The 19,485-nt window shown below is 40.7% G+C and overlaps 1 protein-coding gene across 1 annotated transcript in view; it reads left to right on the top strand.

Annotated features, from left to right (window-relative positions):
- Nucleotides 1-19,162, top strand: part of STRBP (spermatid perinuclear RNA binding protein) — a 60,940-nt gene extending 41,778 nt beyond the window's left edge. Inside the window, exons 12-17 of the mRNA XM_052648350.1 lie at nt 3,062-3,220; nt 8,737-8,871; nt 9,082-9,222; nt 12,052-12,175; nt 16,416-16,460; nt 19,018-19,162. Of these exons, the coding sequence (XP_052504310.1) occupies nt 3,062-3,220; nt 8,737-8,871; nt 9,082-9,222; nt 12,052-12,175; nt 16,416-16,460; nt 19,018-19,094 (681 nt within the window). The 3' untranslated portion in view covers nt 19,095-19,162. The remainder of the gene's footprint in view (nt 1-3,061; nt 3,221-8,736; nt 8,872-9,081; nt 9,223-12,051; nt 12,176-16,415; nt 16,461-19,017) is intronic.
- Nucleotides 19,163-19,485: the final 323 nt, after the last annotated feature.

Below are 19,485 nucleotides of genomic sequence, written 5' to 3'. Positions count from 1 at the left end.
TTGCTGTTCTCTGGAACTTGCATTCACATGGGTGTATCTTTCCTTTTCTCCCTTGTCTTTAGCAAAGGATTAGGATTTCTTATTAGATGTCAGGCATATATTGCTAAATTGCCTTCTGTAAAGGTTATATCTCATTATAGATTCTGTTATAAGTGAATTTCGGAGTGTGTTTTATATGTAACGTGTTTATAAAAGTAGGTCCCACCAGATAAAAATTCTTGCATTCTTTACTCAGTAACTTGGTAAACCTCTGTACCTGTTAAGAACAGCACTGAAATCAAAATGAGATAAGAAGAAACCAGTTTTGCTCAAGGAGCCTGGCTGCCTAGCAGCACATACCCTAAAGTAATGAAGATTAATGGCCAGTCTTCCCTTTCTTCGTTTTTCCTGACAGTCCCTCACAAAGAACATCTTTATGGACATAATCAGCCATATTCCATGAAAAGAGTCTTAGTCATTGTAGACAAAAGATCAGGTGAAGGGGACAAGGAATAAAGACCCTCTGCAGAAGTTCTGGAGCCAACACTTCTCTACCATCGTAAGCTGTGTGTATGGCTTTCTCCTGAGCGGAGAGCCATGGATAGGGTGTTTCATGTTTTCACTCTTGGTCCCTCATCTTTGAGGGTTTCGACTGTCTCAGCCTTAACCCCCTGCCAGAAGAGAACAGGCATGATTACCCTGGATTTTCTATTCACCTTATCTTGTGATTTTCAGCTCAATTGATTTGTTTATTAGGTTTGATTTGTTTGTCAGACATTTGAAACTCACTTTTCTTTGTATAACAGTTTTTTTGACCTTAATACTGATTCTAAACAAATTGTTCTAGAGTTTAAGAACTCCACACTTTTTTTTTTTAACTTTTGTGGCTTATGCTATTTAATAATTTCAGAATATGTGTTCATAGAAATATGATGTAATTTGAAAATGTTTTTGTTGTGCTGTGTTGTAAGTACATTTGTAATATCCTTTGAGGTTATCCGTTTATATGAAATATTTATAAATGTATTGAAGTATGTTGCTACAAAAACAAATGAATGTGATATGTGAAAAAAAGGCAGAGAGAAGTGGTGTTAAATAATTTACATTATTCTCTTTTAACTGTCCGTATTAAATTTGGAGAAACTGCACGTCTTTAGTTTTTATTGGAGTAAACAAATCAAATTTCTTTGGGACTCATGGCTTTTGACTTGCAGCCTCAGTTAACCTGGTATTAATTCCAGACTAATAACTGCTCTTTCAGAGATGGAATGTCTCAGAGAGAGTGTATTTGCAGGACTTGGGCAGTAGAGAAGGTGTTTTCTTTACAAACATTGATGAGAATATAACCAAGTGATGTTAGTGTACTTAGTGTGAAGTACTATTTGAGTCCTTTTAGAATTACGATGTTAAAGTATTCTTGGCCTTACTCCCATTGAATACAGAAAATTTATTTACAATTTGAGATGTTCAACAGAATGCCAAGTTCTCCATATGAACTGGGTGAATTAATTTCAGGTTCTCTTGATTAAGAATTCTGCTTCTGCCCATTTTTTGTTTAGCGTAATTTCATGTATGTTAGCAAAATCCTTTGTACAGGATGCCATCATTTATAAAGACTAGGCTGTTTGACTTCTTTCTCATTTGTGAGGCGACCATTACAGGTTTTTGAGAAAGCTATTAGGTATAGTTCAGGTAATAAAGAAATATGCCATCGCTTTTACACTCAAGCAACTTAAAACATACTCAAAAGCTGAGACAAATACAGGGATCTTTAGGAACCTAACTTTGGTACAGACCTTTAAGTCAGTGACTGATAATTCAATGTCAGCCTGTTTGAAAGAGGCTTATAAAAGTGCTCGTGAACATATTCTTTTGCAAACATCTAAAGCAGTTTAACCTGGAAGGAGGTTTTAAAAGGCTTGCAAACACACACATGCACACACATACACTGTTTGGAAAACTATTTTAAAAAAGATGAGAAGTGCCAAACATGAATGGAAATACACAAGAGTAAACATGGGAGGGAGCCATAGAGTAATCACTCCTTGATAGGCAGGATGGAGATAGACACCTAGATTTGTTCCTGGTTCACTTAGCAGAAGAGGATAAACCCAAGGACTGAATCTTTTCTTTCAAGTCTTGGTTATGGTTTAAGTTGAAAACCAAAGGAACGGATGATAGTAGGAAGCTACAGCTGTAATTTCGTGACTACAGGCAAACTGGCTCCAAAGTAAAGAAAATGTCTTGATTTCCTTTCTGTGGTAATTTCCTCTATTGGATTGAGTCATAAAACTTAGGTCAATTAATCAGCCTTTTGTTTTGCAAATTAGAAAATTGAGGATCAGAGGAGAAAAGGGTTAGACCATCAGATCTTTTCCTTTCTAGCCCAGTGTACTTTTCATAGTGTGCCACTCTACTTTTAATTACTGCCACCTCATTGGCTGAATTTGGCTATTCTGTTTCTCCATCTTTCATTTCCAAATTATTTATGTACTTTATTAATTTTTGGTTGTGTAGCATCTTCGTTGCTTTGCATGGACTTTCTCTGGTTGTAGTGAGTGGGGGCTACTCTTCATTTCAGTGAGCAAGCTTCTCACTCGGGTGGCTTCTCTCACGGAGCACAGGAGCTAGGTATGTGGGCTTCATTAGTTGCAGTGCACGGGCTCAGTAGTTGTGATGCCAGGCCTAGTTGCTCCTTGGAATATGGAATCTTCCTGGACCGTGAGTGGAACTCGTGTCCCCCACACTGGCAGGCAGATACTTATTCACTGTGCCATCAGAGAAGTCCTCATCTCCAAATTAAGTGAACTTGGAGTAGCCTCAGGTTTGCATTTCTGTTATCTGTTATTTAAACCTAATTACTCTGAGGAGGTTTCCTCCATTTTTTTGTGGTGATACCCATTTTTTTGTAGGTAAAGCTTGTTTAACCAAGGATTTGTAGATGAGCAACATCTTGCTTTTCCTGCAAGGTGTTTCATGGATTCAAATGCTTTGGGTTTGAAACTGTTGTTCTCAGTATTTCGTCTATTCTCTGAGGTGTCTGGTATTTGAATAAAACTGAATCTTAATGTAATTTTTACAGGTGCTGCAGGCAATGGGATACCCAACGGGCTTTGATGCAGATATTGAATGTATGAGTTCCGATGAAAAGTCAGATAACGAAGGCAAAAATGAAACAGTGTCTTCAAACTCAAGCAATAATACTGGAAATTCTACAACTGAAACCTCCAGTACCTTAGAGGTATGCTTATATATTTTTTTCTCAGAAATAAAAGTAATGTATGTTTAATGTAAAAAATTTGAGAGGTCTGGAGAAGTACCTGTGAGATAATCAAAAGCATATACAGGTGTATGTACTTAAGAGGCAGCCATTATTAATATTTTTGTTTATTTCTATCCAGCCTTTTTTCTTTGGTTATTTTTTTATGAAGGCAATGATACTTTCATACAGTTTTACATCTTGTTTTTTTTCGCTTAACTCTAAAAATATTTGTAAGCATAACTGTGTACTGTACGGATGTATCCTAATTTAACTAGCGTTTCTCTTTTGCTGGCCATGGGAATCACGTCCAGCATCTCACAATTACAGTATATCAAGAATGTAAACAATAACTGAAGTGTGAAAAGCAAAAAGATCTAGTGAATTCCCTAGTCCAGTGGATAGTACCCCATGCTTCCACTACCGGGACCTAGGTTCAGTCTCTGGTAGGGGAACTAAGATCCTGCAAGCTGCTTGGCTATCAGTGAATGAATGTATTTATGTATGTAAACTTTAAAAAAAAGCTACTGAGGGAAATTTAGGATTATTTGAAATTTGTTCTAAGCTGTGGGGGTCAGGTCATCATTGAGTTGGGCCAGCCCTAAAGAGGGCATAGCCTGTTCCTCAGACTCTTGAGTAGTCCTGACCTATGACACATTGTCACAGATAATAGAATTTTACAAAAATCCAAGTAGAAATGATACATGGCTTAATTGGACATTCAAGGGGCCCTTGCTTGTAGCATTTTACATAAGGAAAATTAACTTAGCAAGAGCTTATATGACATTTTTTAAAAAATTTGTCTTTTCTAAGAATGAATATTTATCAAGGACTTTACTGAACTCCTTTTGGTGGTGGTTTAGTCGCTAAGTCGTGTCCAACTCTTGAGACCCCATGGCCGGACTTCTCTGTTCATGGAATTCTCCAGGCAAGAATACTGGAGTGGGTTGCCATTTCCTTCTCCAGAGGGTTGTCCCGACCTAGGAATCAAACCCAGGTCTCCTACCTGCTTTTCAGGCAGATTCTTTACCCACTGAGCTATGAGGGACTAAACTCCTTTTAGTATCTGCATATTACTAGATGCTACAGAAATTGTGTCCAGAGCCTTAAAGTATTCTGAGGATAGAAGGGCAAAATATATTCATTATTATGATATGATGTGATAAGTGCCATGATTGCAAAATGAAACATACTCACAGGTAAAATCAGAGTAATATGTGAGCTTGATTTGAGATAATGAAGAGGATTTTGCTCTGTGGGGAAGAGATGGAAAGAAGACATTCTGGGACAAGGAAAGTGAAAATGTTAGCCACTCAGTGATGTCCGACTCTTTGTGACCCCCATGGACTGTAGCCTGCCAAGCTCCTCTGTCCATGGAATTCTCTAGGTAAGAATACTGGAGTGGGTAGCTATTCCCTTCTACAGGAGATCTTCCCGACCCAGGGATTGAACCCAGGTCTCCCAGTCTCCTGCACAGCAGGCAGATTCTTTACCGTCTGGGCCACCAGAGATCTGGAATTGTGAAAGTAGATGTCTGAGAAGTACCAGGTAGGCCTGTATGGAGGGAACGGATTAGGGCTGAGGCCTGTGAAAGCCGTTCCTGATTCCACTTGTGATGTGGTGGATAGAAGCCATGGCACCTGCCTTTGGAGAGGACCAGTCATTCATAAGTGGTTGTCACAGGCAGGCAAAGATGGTTTGCTGGCAGTGTTATAAATACTCGTGTCCAACTCTTTGTGACTCATGGACTGTAGCCCATCAGGCTCCTCTGTTCATGGGATTCTCCAGCAAGAATACTGGAATGGATTGCCATGCCCTCTTCCAGGAGATCTTCCTGACCCAGGGATTGAACCCAAGTGTCTTATGCCTCCTGCTTTGTAGGTGGGTTCTTTACCACAGCTTCCCTGGTGGCTCAGAGGTTAAAGCGTCTGCCTGCAATGAAGGAGACCTGGGCTTGATCCCTGGGTTGGGAAGATGCCCTGGAGAAGGAAATGGCGACCTCTAGTATTCCTGTCTGGAGAATCCCATGGACGGAGGAGCTTGGTGGGCTACAGTCCATGGGGTTGCAAAGAGTTGGACACGACTGAGTGACTTGACTTGACTTACTTTCTTTACCACAGTACACCTGGGAAGCTCACTGAGAGAAAAAGAGCTAATTAATTATAAGGTTCAGACTGTTAAGTTCAAAGGAAATTAAGAGAGCAGAGCATTGTGGGCTGAATTAGCAGCAGTTAAGAGAGTATGTCGGAGAAGGCACTGGCGACCCACTCCAGTACCCTTGCCTGGAAAATCCCATGGATGGAGGAGCCTGGTAGGCTGCAGTCCATGGGGTCGTGAAGAGTCGGACATGACTGAGCGACTTCACTTTCACTTTACACTTTCACGCATTGGAGAAGGAAATGGCAACCCACTCCAGTGTTCTTGCCTGGAGAATCCCAGGGATGGGGGAGCTTGGTGGGCTGCTGTCTATGGGGTCACACAGAGTTGGACACGCCTGAAGTGATTTAGCAGCAGCAGCAGCAGCAGGAGGACAGTATGTGGAAGTTCTGGTAGTGAATCCATCTCTGCTTTGCTTCCGTGAAATGTAGTAATGGAGAGGGGAGAAAACTTTTATTTTTGTCTTGACTCATTTTTATAGAAGTGATTTCAGGGGACTTCCCTGTTGGTCCAGTGGCTAAAACTCCACGTTCCCAGTGCAGGGGGCTTGGGTTCAACCCCTGTTCAGGGAACTAGATCTTGCATGCTGCAACTAAGATCCAGTACAGCCAAATAAAAAAAAAAATTAAATATTTTAAAAAAGTAATTTCGGGTTTGAAAACAGAGAGTGATTACCACATAGAATAGTTTCAGAAATTACTCATTACCTTTGAAAGACGGAGACCGGAAATTTGCCTTGAAACTTAAAAAAATATAGATTGTTAAAAATTCTTCAAGAAATGATGTTTTTAACAAAATGATCCAGGAATGTTTATTAATATTTTTTAAAATTGTCCAGTGTTCCACTTTGATAATATCAACTACTTATTAAATCAGCATAGAGTATTTTAAGAGAATCTTGCTGTCCATTAGGTTTATATATATTAAAGTCCTATTATATATACTTGTTCACCATTTCTTGAGCAGTTACTGTGGCAGAATTATAGACATGATCTCTAACCTCAAAAAGTGCTCAATCATTGGGTCTTTCTAAAATTGTAGTTATGTGGTATTTTGTGATTTATTTTCAGTCCTAACCTTTGCACTCTTACATGAATTACTTCTCTTCCTCACTGCTAGTTTATCTTTGTGTCAGTTCTTTCTACCACCTCTAGAGTTGTTTTCTAATTTAATCATGATTTTTCTCTTTGAGACCCCATAGACTGCAGTATGCTAGGCTTCCCTGTCCTTCACCATCTTCCAGAGCTTGCTCAGACTCATATCCGTCGAGTAGGTGATGCCGTCCAACCATTTCATCTTCTCTCGTCCCCTTCTCCTCCTGTCTTCTATCATTCCCAGCATCAGTGTCTTTTCCAGTGAGTTGGCTCTTCACATCAGATGGCCGAAGTATTGGTTTTCAGCCTCAGCATCAGTCCTTCCAATGAATATTCAGGATTGATTTCCTTTAGGATTGATTAGTTTGATCTCCTTGCTGTCCAACGGACTCTCAAGAGTCCTCTCCAACACCATAGTTTGAAAGCATCAATTCTTTGATGCTCAGCCTTCTTTATGGTCCAGCTCTCACGTCCATACGTGACTACTGGAAAAACCATAAACTATACTGTATGTGACTTGTGGGCAAAGTGATGTCTCTGCTTTTTAAAACACTGTCTAGATTTGTCATTATTGTCCACTATATTAAAGATGGGCAAATATAAAATCAGAAAAAGACATCTCATTGATATACCAAGAGGATTAGTTTAAGATAAAGGGATTTACTAGTAAATACAGACTGACTTATCATCTATTCTGTACTTGGTACTGTGGTTGATAGTACAGTGCATATGAAAATGAACCAACTCATAGCTTTGACTATACGGACGTTTGTCAGCAAAGTAATGGCTCTGCTTTTCAGATTTAAATCCTCCAATGGCTCCCTGGTGTCCATAAAAAGGTTGAAGCTCATTTGCATGACATTTGAAGTCCTTTATGGCTTGGCTACATCAAGGGTGTTTCTAATCTGGTTCTGCTTTTGTCTCCTCACTCCCTTAATATAGCCAAATAGAATTTATTTACATTTCCGAAACATTGTTTCCTTCTCTTGGACTTCTGCATGGCTGTTTCTTCTGTCCAGAATGCCCTTCTATGTTTCCTCCTTACCATGGTCTGGTACTGCTTTTAAGATCAGTTTTGTATGTCACTTCTGGGCTTCCCTGGTGGCTCAGAGGTTAAAGCGTCTGACTCCAATGCAGGAGACCCGGCTTCGATCCCTGGGTCGGGAAGATCCCCTGGAGAAGGAAATGGCGACCCACTCCAGTACTCTTGCCTGGAGAATCTCATGGACAGAGGAGCCTGGTAGGCTACAGTCCACGGGGTCGCAAAGAGTCGGACATGACTGAGTGACTTCACTTTCACTTTCACTTCTAGGAAAGCTATGCTGTTTGCCCTAGAAAATGAGTACTTGTACTGTGTTTCCATAACGTGCACCTGCTCTATTGTTAAGTCTCTTCAGTCATGTCCGACTCTGTGCTGCCCCATAGACGGCAGCCCACCAGGCTCCCCCGTCCCTGGGATTCTCCAGGCAAGAACACTGGAGTGGGTTGCCATTTCCTTTTCCAATGCATGAAAGTGAAAAGTGAAAGTGATGTCGCTCAGTCGTGTCCGACTCTTAGCGACCCCATGGACTGCAGCCCACCAGGCTCCTCCGTCCTTGGGATTTTCCAGGCAAGAGTACTGGAGTGGAGTGCCATTGAGTGTTCATTATTTCATAGTGATTAGATCAGCCCCTCCCACTGTACTCTAGATCCTTGAGGGCAGGGAATGACTGCTTTTATTTTTTAATTTCTGAATTCGTAGTCTGTAGCCTGCTTTTTTTTCCTGTTGGTTCCCTCGAATCTCTTTATAGAGACTGAGAGGTGTATAGGCACATTTTCTTTCCATCTCCCAAATTGAGAGCTGTTTAAGCCTAATCCTAAAGGTAAAAAACATTGAATGTGAATCTTTACTCTTCTACCTACATTGTTAGTCATTTATAGTTTTGTTGTTAGATCTTGAACACACTAGATCAGACCCTGGAATGTCAGGTAATGGCCAGGCTCCACTGCTCTAGCCTTCTGCTTTGTGGAGACCTCCTTGCTTCCATGACAGGCTGGCGAGATGGCTTTCTACAGTGCTCACTGTATGTAGGATTTCTGTCCCTTTAGAGATGTTTTGTCATTCATACGTAGAAGTAATCATGCATCCTAGCTCCCAAATGCTTTAAAGTATGATTTTTGAGCCTCTTTTTCAGTAGAGATATAGTATACCTGTATTAATAAGAAATCTAATACTTTAAAATCTTCCTTGGTTGAACCTCCTTTTAGGTAAGAACTCAGGGCCCTATTCTCACAGCAAGTGGCAAAAATCCTGTCATGGAGCTCAATGAAAAAAGAAGAGGTCTCAAGTATGAACTCATCTCGGAGACAGGTGGAAGCCATGACAAACGCTTTGTGATGGAGGTATGTACCTAGATACAAGGCAACCTGATTTTTCCCCTCAAAGGCATAGGTTGTTCTGAGCTTACTTTTTAAAAAAGACTTAGACTCAGTCAGTTCTTATGGTGCTTTTTGACTTTTGGTGTTTTTGTTTTCTGTGTTATGATACATTTAAATTAAAACTACACAGAGGAATTGCATGGGATAACTGCAGAGTGTTGTTCTTGATTTTAGGTAGAAGTGGATGGACAAAAATTCAGAGGTGCAGGTCCAAATAAGAAAGTGGCAAAGGCAAGTGCAGCTTTAGCTGCCCTGGAGAAACTGTTTTCTGGACCCAATGCAGCAAATAATAAAAAAAAGAAGATTATCCCTCAGGTATGAGTTAAGCATTAAACCTTAGAAAGATACCACCAGAGTGAAATCTCCTTTCATATCTTTGTGCCACTTGAGATTTTTCTGAAGTTATTTATTTTTCTTGCTTGGACTTGGCAACTTTTTCTGTTGGGTTGATCATGCATAATAGAAATATGATTACTGGTCCCCTGTTTTGTGGTCTTTCAGGCAAATCCTATGTTAAAACGAGATGGTTGGCTTTAAATATTAGGGGCTTCAAGTCCTCTTGAAGCAGTGTTGAAGGGCTGGGACTCTAATGAGATCCTGTGTTTGTTTAGGGAAGCTGCCGAGAGTGTTGGGCTTATTCTCATCCCATCCTGCAGTTGTTCTTCTATTTCCTTTCCAGTTTTGTCCTTTTACATTGTTTAGTTTGGGGTTTCTTTGAGGGCAGCACAGTAGAAATTGACCCTGTGTTGCTTTTGTTCATTACTGACACTGGAAATGTCACAGCTGCAGAAGGTCCAGGATTGTAGCAAGGATCGCAGTAAGAAAAGATGGCTTCCTAATTGCACGCTTTTGAATAACAGATTCTCCCATGCATTCATTTACATATTCAAAAATATTTTCTAGACATACACCATGTGCATGATTGTGAGGGGAAAAGAGACATGTAACTAACTATAAGACACATTCTCTCTCTGGTGGAGAATACTGGTATAATAATATCTGAATATATTGATAGGGAAAAGTGATAGGGAAAAGTCAAGTAAAAATCTTTAGACCAATAGAAGGAAGCATAGATTAAGATTCTGTGTTAAATATGCATATGCAAAGTCCATTGTTAACAGAGTAGAATAGATCACAGTAGAACACTTTGGACGCATTGACACTGCTTGTAGTAACACAGCTGACAGTAAAGGTTCCCTTTGAAACCTGATTCTTCTCGTTCCAAAGACTGTGGTCATGCTCCCATTGTATATGATATCCATCTTAGAAATATGTTTTGTGTTCATTTACATTTTTTGTATTTACTATAATAAACACTGCTTATATTCTAGAATTCAAAATATAAACAAAGAAAACTGTTACTGAGATGAAATGCAAATAAAGCATTTAAGTTGTATTGGTACATGTGTAGAGAAAGGATAAATGGATTTTTTTTCTAAAATCTTTTATAAGATGTTCTAAATTAGTAGAAAGATAATTGTGACCTTGTTTGTTTTGGTGTGTTTTTCTTGTGCATACATCTTGTATATGGTCAGTTAATTTTAGTGTTTATAAAGCCTGTGTGCAGATGACTTATTAGGTAGTTAGCTTTGGTTCTAGGAGACAGGAGTTTGATTTGTGTGGAGTCACTGTGCTGCCGCCAGATTGCTAATTCCTGACTGCATTTGACTAAGCTGTGTTTAAAAAAAAAAGTCTGCATGAAGTTCACTCATTTTTAGAAATTTTCCATACTAGAAGATATAAAACTCATGTGTTCAATGTGCTTGACAGCCAAGAAGCAGTCTATTTTGGATTTGTGGGTTGGATTTTTTTTCTCAGCCAGAAGGGAAGATGGCTGTTCTCTGTTCATGATACATTTGACCTGGAAGCTGTCTTCTACTCAGTCATACTAGCAATAGAGGCTATCCTAGGAGGAAAAAAGCTGGGGATTTTTCAGTGAGACATAAACGTGTATATGCACTGACTGTGTGTAGTGCTGCTGACTTGCTCTGCAACGCTTTTGAGGCTCTGAACCTCCTTCCCTGAAGCTTGGTTATAGCAGGGAATGTTACTAGTTCCTTAAGTTTCCTGAGCTTGAGTTTTTGTTGCATTATTATATTAAAAAGTAAACATAATATTTAATTTAAATCTAGATGTTTTCTTATTTCTTAAAATTTCAGTTTCCGAAAGGAATGGTTTTGCATTCCTGTATAGTGTTACTCCTTGCCTACTTTTCAGTTTTATATCTGTTTTCTCAGTTGCTCTTTCTACTCTTCAGTAAGGAAAACAAAGTAGATGTCATAATCCCCATTTTACAGTTAGCAGGGAGACTGCCATAGAGATTCTGCGACTTTACCAGAGTCCTGTGGCATTTTAGAGCAAGAAGGGACTTCAGAGGTGATACACACACACACACCCACACCCACACACACCCCATAATCCCACCCTGCAGCCCCCACCCCTGCTGCCAGAGGAATCTGCTTCCTGAGGTCTCAGCTACTTGGAGCAGGGGCTGGCATCCACATCTTTGGTCTTCCTGTCGTAATCTCCCCCACTTCTTTCTTTTTAAACCTGACTCAGGTTCATAGCTAATTGTAGGAGGTTTGCTGTGTTTTTTTGTTTGTTGGAAGAGAATTCAGTGGATTTTGAACCTAGATATCAGGTGTCTGTAATGTGTCTGCTGAAAGTGTGTAGAAAATGAACTGTTTCTGGATAAACTTCAAGTGAAAAGAACACTTTATCTGCATACTTCTGTGTGTGTGTGTGTTAGTCGCTCAGTTGTGTCCAACTCTGCAACCCCATGGACTACAGCCCTCCACGACCCTCTGTCCATGGGATTCTCCAGGCAAGAATACTGGAGTGGATTGCCATTTCCTTCTCCAGGGGAGCTTCCTGAGCCAGGGATCGAACCTCGGTTTCCTGCAGGCAGATTCTTTACTGTTTGAGTCACCAGGGAAGCCCAGCATACTTCTGTATGCCAGCATATTTTCTGGACCAACTCTGTAATATGTCATTTTCATTTTACAGATGATAAGCTGAAGTCATCACAGCTTTAGATGGATTGTGCCATGTACAGGCTCAAGTTTCGCATAGAGGTTATATACGTTACAGGGTTGATGAGATGATCTTATTTCTCTCAGTAATGAAATGTGTTATTTTTAACAGGCAAAGGGTGTTGTGAATACAGCTGTGTCCGCAGCAGTCCAAGCTGTTCGGGGCAGAGGAAGAGGAACTCTAACAAGGGGGGCTTTTGTTGGGGCCACAGCTGCTCCCGGCTACATAGCTCCAGGTATAGTACAACCTGAGAGATGTCTGCCTCCTTTTCTGTGCCACAGTTTCCAAGAATAGTGTCTCCTTTATTTTCCAGGGTTACACAGGGTTTCTGGAAACATAATACAGGTATAGGATGCTTGTGCACTGGAATTTGAAAGAAGAGAGTCTGTAGAATGTTACTAGGTTTTCTCCTGGAATCTGCTGAATGACTAGAGGCCTTTTGGAGGGAGGTGACAGACGAAGAATGTTGCACTTGGTGGAGGGGACATATTTTGACAATGAGAAAGCTCAGAGATATTCCACACACTGGGGAGTTTGGATACTGAGCAGGGTGTATTCATTAGGGACACAGATGACAGGTTGCGTATCACAGGTGAGAAAAGCCTTTGGATTGGTAAGAGGCTGCTCAATTGAGGTGAAGCCTGACCGTGTTAGCATTTCTTTAACTCAGTGTCTGGTGAATCATGGAGGGCTGGAGAATTACATAAAAAGGAAAGGGGGAGCTTTCTTATTCAGTGCTGAGTAAACAGTAGATACTTGCATATAAATGATTTCAGTTACTTGATTTTAGTCTTCACAGTGTTTCCTCAAGTAGAAATTATTTCTGTTTTTTTCCAGATGAGGAAAAACTACAGTTTAGGGAGGTAAGGCAGTGAGCTCAGTGTGAGACATCTTGTAAACAGCAGAGCAGAGATCTGAATGTAATAAGAGTTTCTAGTTCCAAAGTTGGTATTCTTTCCATTTCACAGCATGGCTTGAGGAAGATGGGGAAAGAAGCCTTCTTTCTGTCTTCTGTTCCAATCTTTATATAATTTTAGCAGTAACTGTACAGCTGTCTCGTTGAAGTTAAATTCCTGTAATCTTGCAAACATGGAACTTTGAACTTAACAAGTAAACCTCTTGCAGTTGTTGATCAGATAAATTGTCGTAAAGATTGGGTCTTGTCATTATTTTTTGCGTAACTGTGTGACAATCATAAGAGGTTCACTTAGATTCTGGGTTATTCCCCCCCTCACCCCCCCCCCCCCCCCACCCCTGCCACCCCAAGAAAGAATTAGAATAGGCTTTTTGGGAAGTTTTGTGTATAATGTGGCTTTGGAGTTAAGCTTCTAGAAGTTGATCCCACTAGGGGCATAGCTCAAAAATGTGTCATATAAAGAATGTACTCTCTCATTCAAATATTGTGTGCTGGCTCTGACACAGAGCAGGCATGGCATTTTGTTCTCCTGAAGTGTTTGGCATAAAGGTGAGATATACTAATGGAATGCTCACGACTGACCGAGCTGCTGTGATAAAGGAGAAAGGCACAGTGTTGTGAGGGAACGTGACAGGGAAACCTGGTCTAGTCTGCTGGGGACTTGAAGGTTTTCCTGAAGACGTGACACTTGAACTGAGCTTTGAGGAATGAGTAGGAGTTGGCGCGGATTCAGGCCCGAGAGCGCTGCCTGCAGAGGGCGCAGCACGCCAGCGCCCCGCGGTGCCGGTGGGAGGGCACTCAGCTCGTTGGGAGAATGAGGAGGAGACCAGTCTGTAGTGTGGAGAGCCCAGGGAGGGCTAGGGTGGACTTGAGCTGAAGCTGGATGTTCAGTCCCTGTCCTGGAGGTCTTTCTTGGTTTGGGTTTTGGTCTTAGAACCTAAGTGCAGTGGGAAGTCGTGAAGGGTTCTAAGAGAAGTGACGAGATCAGACTTTGTTTGTAAAAATCACCCTCTGTTGTATGAAGAATGACTTGTAGGGGCAGAAGTTGGCATGCCAAGACACAGTAGAAGGTTTTTGTAAGCTCAGAGCCCAGATAGGAGGTAGTGGAGGCACATCCTATGGATGTAGGGAAGTAGATGGGTGGCAGGAAGTGAGCAGATGGAACAACTTGAGAAGCAATTGATTGGTTTATTGTGGAGAATGAAACAGAGTGAGATTTCAAGTGTCCCTCCAGGATCTTCAGCTGGAGGAGGTAGGTTGGAGGTGGTGCCATTGAAAGAGACAGAGGCTGAAAAACCAGTGGCAGTGGGACCAGGGGAGGAAGGAGGATGGTTACAGTTTGATACAGTTTGTGTGTCCAAAATTAAGACCTTTTTCTGTACATCTCACTATTTTATGGAAATTTTTTTTTTTTTTTGCCTTGTTTAATGTCTTGTTAAAGGAAGCAGCTTTCATTAAACAGTAGTAGGCAGTTTGAGGTGAACTGTCTTGCCTTTGGTGATGTGCTTGTCCAGGTGTGTCCAGCTACTGGGTCATGGGATGTTCTCACTCAGGTGGCCAGCCACCATCTACTAGTGGCAGTGATTGTGAGGGAATCCTAGTAACTTCTCTTACATCATTGCCCTGACCTCTGCGAAAGGCCTGTCTCCTGAAGGCTTTCAAAAGGAAGTTCTTTTATAGCCTAGAGAACATTCAGAGGAGGTCAGATTAGATTATGAATAGGTTATATGCCTTTTGCAGAGCGTATTCCTTGCAGCAGGGACTGTAGTATTTTTACATATGTTTTTAAATGCATTCCTCTGCTGTCAGTTTCTGCAGAAGACTGAGGCTCTGAGAGGGTAAATATTAAACAGTGCGTGCAATTCAAAGTCACCTTGCTTAGTAGGATGGGAAGTCAGGATTAGAAGCCAGTGGTCTGTATTGGGGTACAACTACTGGCCAGCTCAGCAGTTCTAGTTTCTCTCTTTAAGGAGGTTTTAGTAAAGCCTTTGAAACTATAACCTTTGTCAACCAACTGCCTTTTCCTGGAATAAATTTGATATATAGCATTCTTTTTTAAGCATTAACTTCTTTTTTGGCTTCTGATACTTTTCCTACTGTTCATTTCCTACTGCTTATTTCAGCTGTCTTTTGTCCTCTTGAAATATATGATGTAGTGAGCACTAAAGACTCAGTTGTACAGCCCCTAGGTTTATGACTTAAGTGTAGACTAAAAAGTGAAAAATTTTATCTCTTATAAAAATGTTTCAGTTAGTCCCCAAAAGCAGTTTACTTTTTTTTTCAACATGTGTTTGAATATTTTGTCTCAAGAGATTTGTTTTTGTTTTTGTTTTTTTTTTCCAAGAGATTTGGAACTGAGCATTCAAAGATATTTAGCGTCTGCCCCAGGGAATGCTTGGGGTCACTTGGGATGGGAACAGACACTTTAGAAAGCACCATGAAATACAAAACAAGCGATGATATGGGGTGGGCCAAGTGAACCGCAAGCCTAGGGGACTTCACAGAGGAGGTGATTCCTAAAGGATGAGTTGCAGTTGGTCAGCTAAAGAAGATGGAAAAAAAAATTATTTTAGCAGCAGAAATAATTGTAGGAAAAGGGGCTGTAGGGTAAAAAGGCTGGATTTGTTTTGGGTACAATGTGAAGGGCCTGTGTAGATTTTGTGCCCTTATTCTGTTTTTCCTAGAGATTTACCCAAGTGTTTCAGTATTTATATGTTTTAAAGTCATTTTACTAAAAGGTTAAAGATTGTTTCTGTTAACATACTATTTCTAATCCCTATAAAACTATAAAGTAGCTTGGAGGGTTTCCCATTTTATAGATGAAAGTGGCAGCTCAAAAGTTAGATATCTAAGGACATATAAGAAACTAGTGGTAGAACTAATTGGTTCAAAAAGTGTTCTTTGTACAAGTTTTATATTGACAGTATGAGCCTTTTTCATAGGCACCAGATGCTAATGTCAATTTTAGCAACATTTATTGAGAGCCTGTGCTGGGGCCCAGAATTGGGATATAAGCAAGGCATGGAACTTGGCCTCAAGCCTGCAGCCTGATGTGTGTGCCTCTTTACTGGCATTTGAGGCTTTAGTCTGCTCTGTTACTGCTTTCTGAAAAAAAGACTTGGAAATTTCTGTTATCCAACTTTGAGAAATTGGTAATTTGAGTGGTTCTGAGTATAGTTTGTTGAACAAATTATGTTTAGGGAGTGGTTACTACATGCCATTCTGCTAGGTTCCGGTGATACAAAGATGTATAAGACTTGAGTCTCTGCCATTCTAGTGGGGAATGCAGGTAGAATTGATAATTACAATGTAAAGTGGTAAGTGTAGTGAGAAGTAAGTGTAGTCAGTATCTAGTAGGCCATAATAAAAAGCTTCCAATCTGCTTAGGCATGGAGGAATTGGTGGACTAGGGCCATCTTGGGAAGGGTTCTTGTTCAGCCACACCTGGAAGAAGTCCTCAGGCAGGGTCCAAGGTGCCGGGCCCGACGTTCCTTGTGAATCGGGCCAGTGCTGACTGCCCTTTGTCCTGACTGACCTGCTTTCTCCTTCTTTGCACCAGGCTATGGAACACCCTATGGCTACAGCACAGCTGCCCCTGCCTATGGTATGTACACTGTCTTACTGATTTCCCCTCTTAGCCTCTGCACAGCAATCCAAAGCACAGTTTGTATCTAGGGTTTCTTTAAATGACTTGGAGGATCTCAGACCTACTCATTCTAGTGACCCAACTTAAATTCCCTCTGAAAATGCCACAACCTTGTGGTTCTTGGTTTGGTTGGAGTTGCTCTTCTCTCTGCTTTGCCTGATTGAAGGACTGCTTGTTCTAATTGCCTGTTTCTGACCATATTGAAATTAAATATTCTAAGTAGTTCTTCTTACAGCCAACTTACACTCCATTCAAAGGCTACTGAAGGGCCATACCCAGTTCCTAGCTTGGCTGCCTGCCAGTTACAGAGCCACGTTTAAGTTTCTGGTTAGAAATTGTATGAACTGCAGGTGATTTGAGTTAGGGATAGGACATACTCACTTCACATTGGCAGTGTTATGCTTTGTTGTGAATTTTGCTGTGGAGGTGAAGGGAACAGGTCCCAGAGAGTGATGCAGGGTTATCCACAGCAGTGTTACCGAAGTTCTTACTGCAGAAAGTCTGTGTAGTACATGTGAGAAAGTCATAGGAATATCTCTTCTCCCTTCAAAAATAAAAATAAAGGCAAATGCAGAAATGAACCTCAGTGGCCCTTTGGATAACTTTTGAATGAGGTTTATGTGGCAATGGAGGCAGTAGGTTTGGAGTCAGTGATATGCTTTCTTAGACATTTTTCCTATCTTGGGTGCTACATGGTATAGAATCAGCCATCTGCAGAATGTTTGTCACTTAGAGCAAAAAGAGCACCAGTGCGTGTGTGCCTACGTGAGTGTGTGAGAGCATGCGTGTACACATGAGTGCGTGTGCCCCAGTGGGACCCTAGGCTGGGCATGCGTGCACACGGAAGAGAAGGACCTTGCCTGTGTTGCTACTTGTGGTGTTAGTCCTTCACATGAGCCTCAGGCCTTTCCTTGTGCTTTTTCTCTTCATACATCAGCTTTCCCATAGATGGAAATTATGGGTCTTTAAGACACTGCTAAATTGAAGCTTCATTTGATTTCATAACTATAGAAATAAGTAGCAAGTGAACAGTTTGAGCACTTTCCCCATTAAGATAGATCATTTACAACCTGGAAGATGTGGGGAAGCTGGAAGACTGACATTTGGGGTAGGTTTTCTCTAAGGTTGAGAACAGAGTCTGGAGTTTCAGCCTTACCTGCCTGTCTCCATTGGCATACTCAGCTGTGGCCAGGGGCTCCCCGTATTCTGCTTATTCTTAGATACGGGGAGGGGGTTAGGAACTGGGGGCTCATTCAGGAATATGCTGTCTTTTAGAATTTATTTTAAATTCAAACACTCTAGCTTCTTTTGATTTGGCCATTTGCTTTTACCATTCAGCCAACTTCTGCATCTCTCGACCACCTCTCCTTCCTGTGAATTAGGTCCGGTCAGTTTATCCAAATACATTTTGACTCACTGGACTCATTGTGATATGTCTTGTATGAAAGCCAAAGCATCTGCCTTCTAGGGCAGGTCCTTAAGTCGGTGCCTTTCTTTTAGACATAGTAAGACCCATGTTCTTTAGTGTAGGTTTGCAAGAGCTTTTTTTCTTTAAAACACTTACATATCTAGGCTCTAAGGTACATTCATGTTTTTCCTCAATCTTTTTAATTTCTCTCTCGTTCTTCCCTTTCTTCTAACATTAAACTTCCACCCTGCGGAGTCCGAGCCCGCTCTTCAGAAGGCTTCTCTCTTCCATGTGTCATATAACTGACTTCCAAAGCTGGTGAAATTTAATGCCCCCATTTTTCACATAAAAGATACGGTTTTTAAGTGTTACTGTGATGCCAGCCTACTAAAACGATGCTTGATTTTGGCTGTAAGGTAAACATGTCTCTGGCCTTCGTAAAGCTGTTGCATGTGGGGTAGTTTCCCTCTGATCATCTGGTGCTCTCAGATACCTGCTGTTGCTGCTTTGTGATTTCTCCATAGGTTAAACATTAGAACAGAAACAAGGAGCAGATTTCAAATCATGCTTGAGTATGCAGAAGTTTGTGAGGCCACAAGAACTCATTAATTACAAAATTTAGAAAGTAATTAATCTTTCCAGATTTGCCATGCCAATATTGGCAGTAGCCATTAAGATAAATACCTGGTCACAACTCCAGTTGGAACTGTCTTTCTGGGGAGCTGAGGCCTGCACAGATAGCTGTGTTTGAATCTTGACAATCCCTGTTTCTCCTGTAATATGTGATGTGCCAAATTGGGAGTCACTTTAGAATATCAATCAATGGCATTGCTTTTGAGCTTTATAATTGATGGCAGCTCACTCAAATGAAATCCCTTTTTAGATATCATTCTTCCTGTGATGTAGCCATCTTAATTTTGAGTGGAAAATATTGTCACACTATTAAGAGTAATTTCAAAGTTAGTGGGCCTGTTTCATAATGGTACATGTTGACTGACTAATCTGGAAAAGGTTAATGATAATCTCTGTAAGATTCTTTTTTTAACCTGAAATTTTTATTGGATTATTAAACTTATTTGGAGTCCTCTCCGTTTCTTTTCTCTGTAGGTTTACCCAAGAGAATGGTTCTGTTACCCGTTATGAAATTCCCAACATATCCTGTTCCCCACTACTCATTCTTTTAGCAAATGACAGAAGCTAATTCCTATTCCAACAACAACCCAGTACATACAGAATGTTAGCGAAAAAGCCTTTTTATCCTGCTTTCTTTGAACACATACTTGATCAAAATTATTTGTAAAGAACATCTTTTCCTACTTTTTGATTTTAACAAATGCAAATTTAGTTCTCTAAAACTTGAAAACAAACAAAAAAGAAACTAGTTCTGTGAAACGGTACCTCATTTCCGGAAAATAACTTATACCAGCCCTTCTGTTCTAGGGAAATAAGTCTAGCAGTTCCAAGTCTAAGTTTTAAGAGGAATATCAGTTATGCAAAATTAAATTTGTGAAGGATGTATAGAGTCTCAAACACTGATCACAAATAAACTGCTTTGTTGTAACACAGAGTACTGCC

The sequence above is a fragment of the Budorcas taxicolor genome, chromosome 11 (genome assembly GCF_023091745.1).
Source record: "Budorcas taxicolor isolate Tak-1 chromosome 11, Takin1.1, whole genome shotgun sequence".
Lineage (NCBI taxonomy): Eukaryota > Metazoa > Chordata > Mammalia > Artiodactyla > Bovidae > Budorcas > Budorcas taxicolor.
The sequence above is the reverse complement of the archived record's forward strand: the minus strand, read 5'-3'. Positions and strand labels throughout refer to the sequence as shown.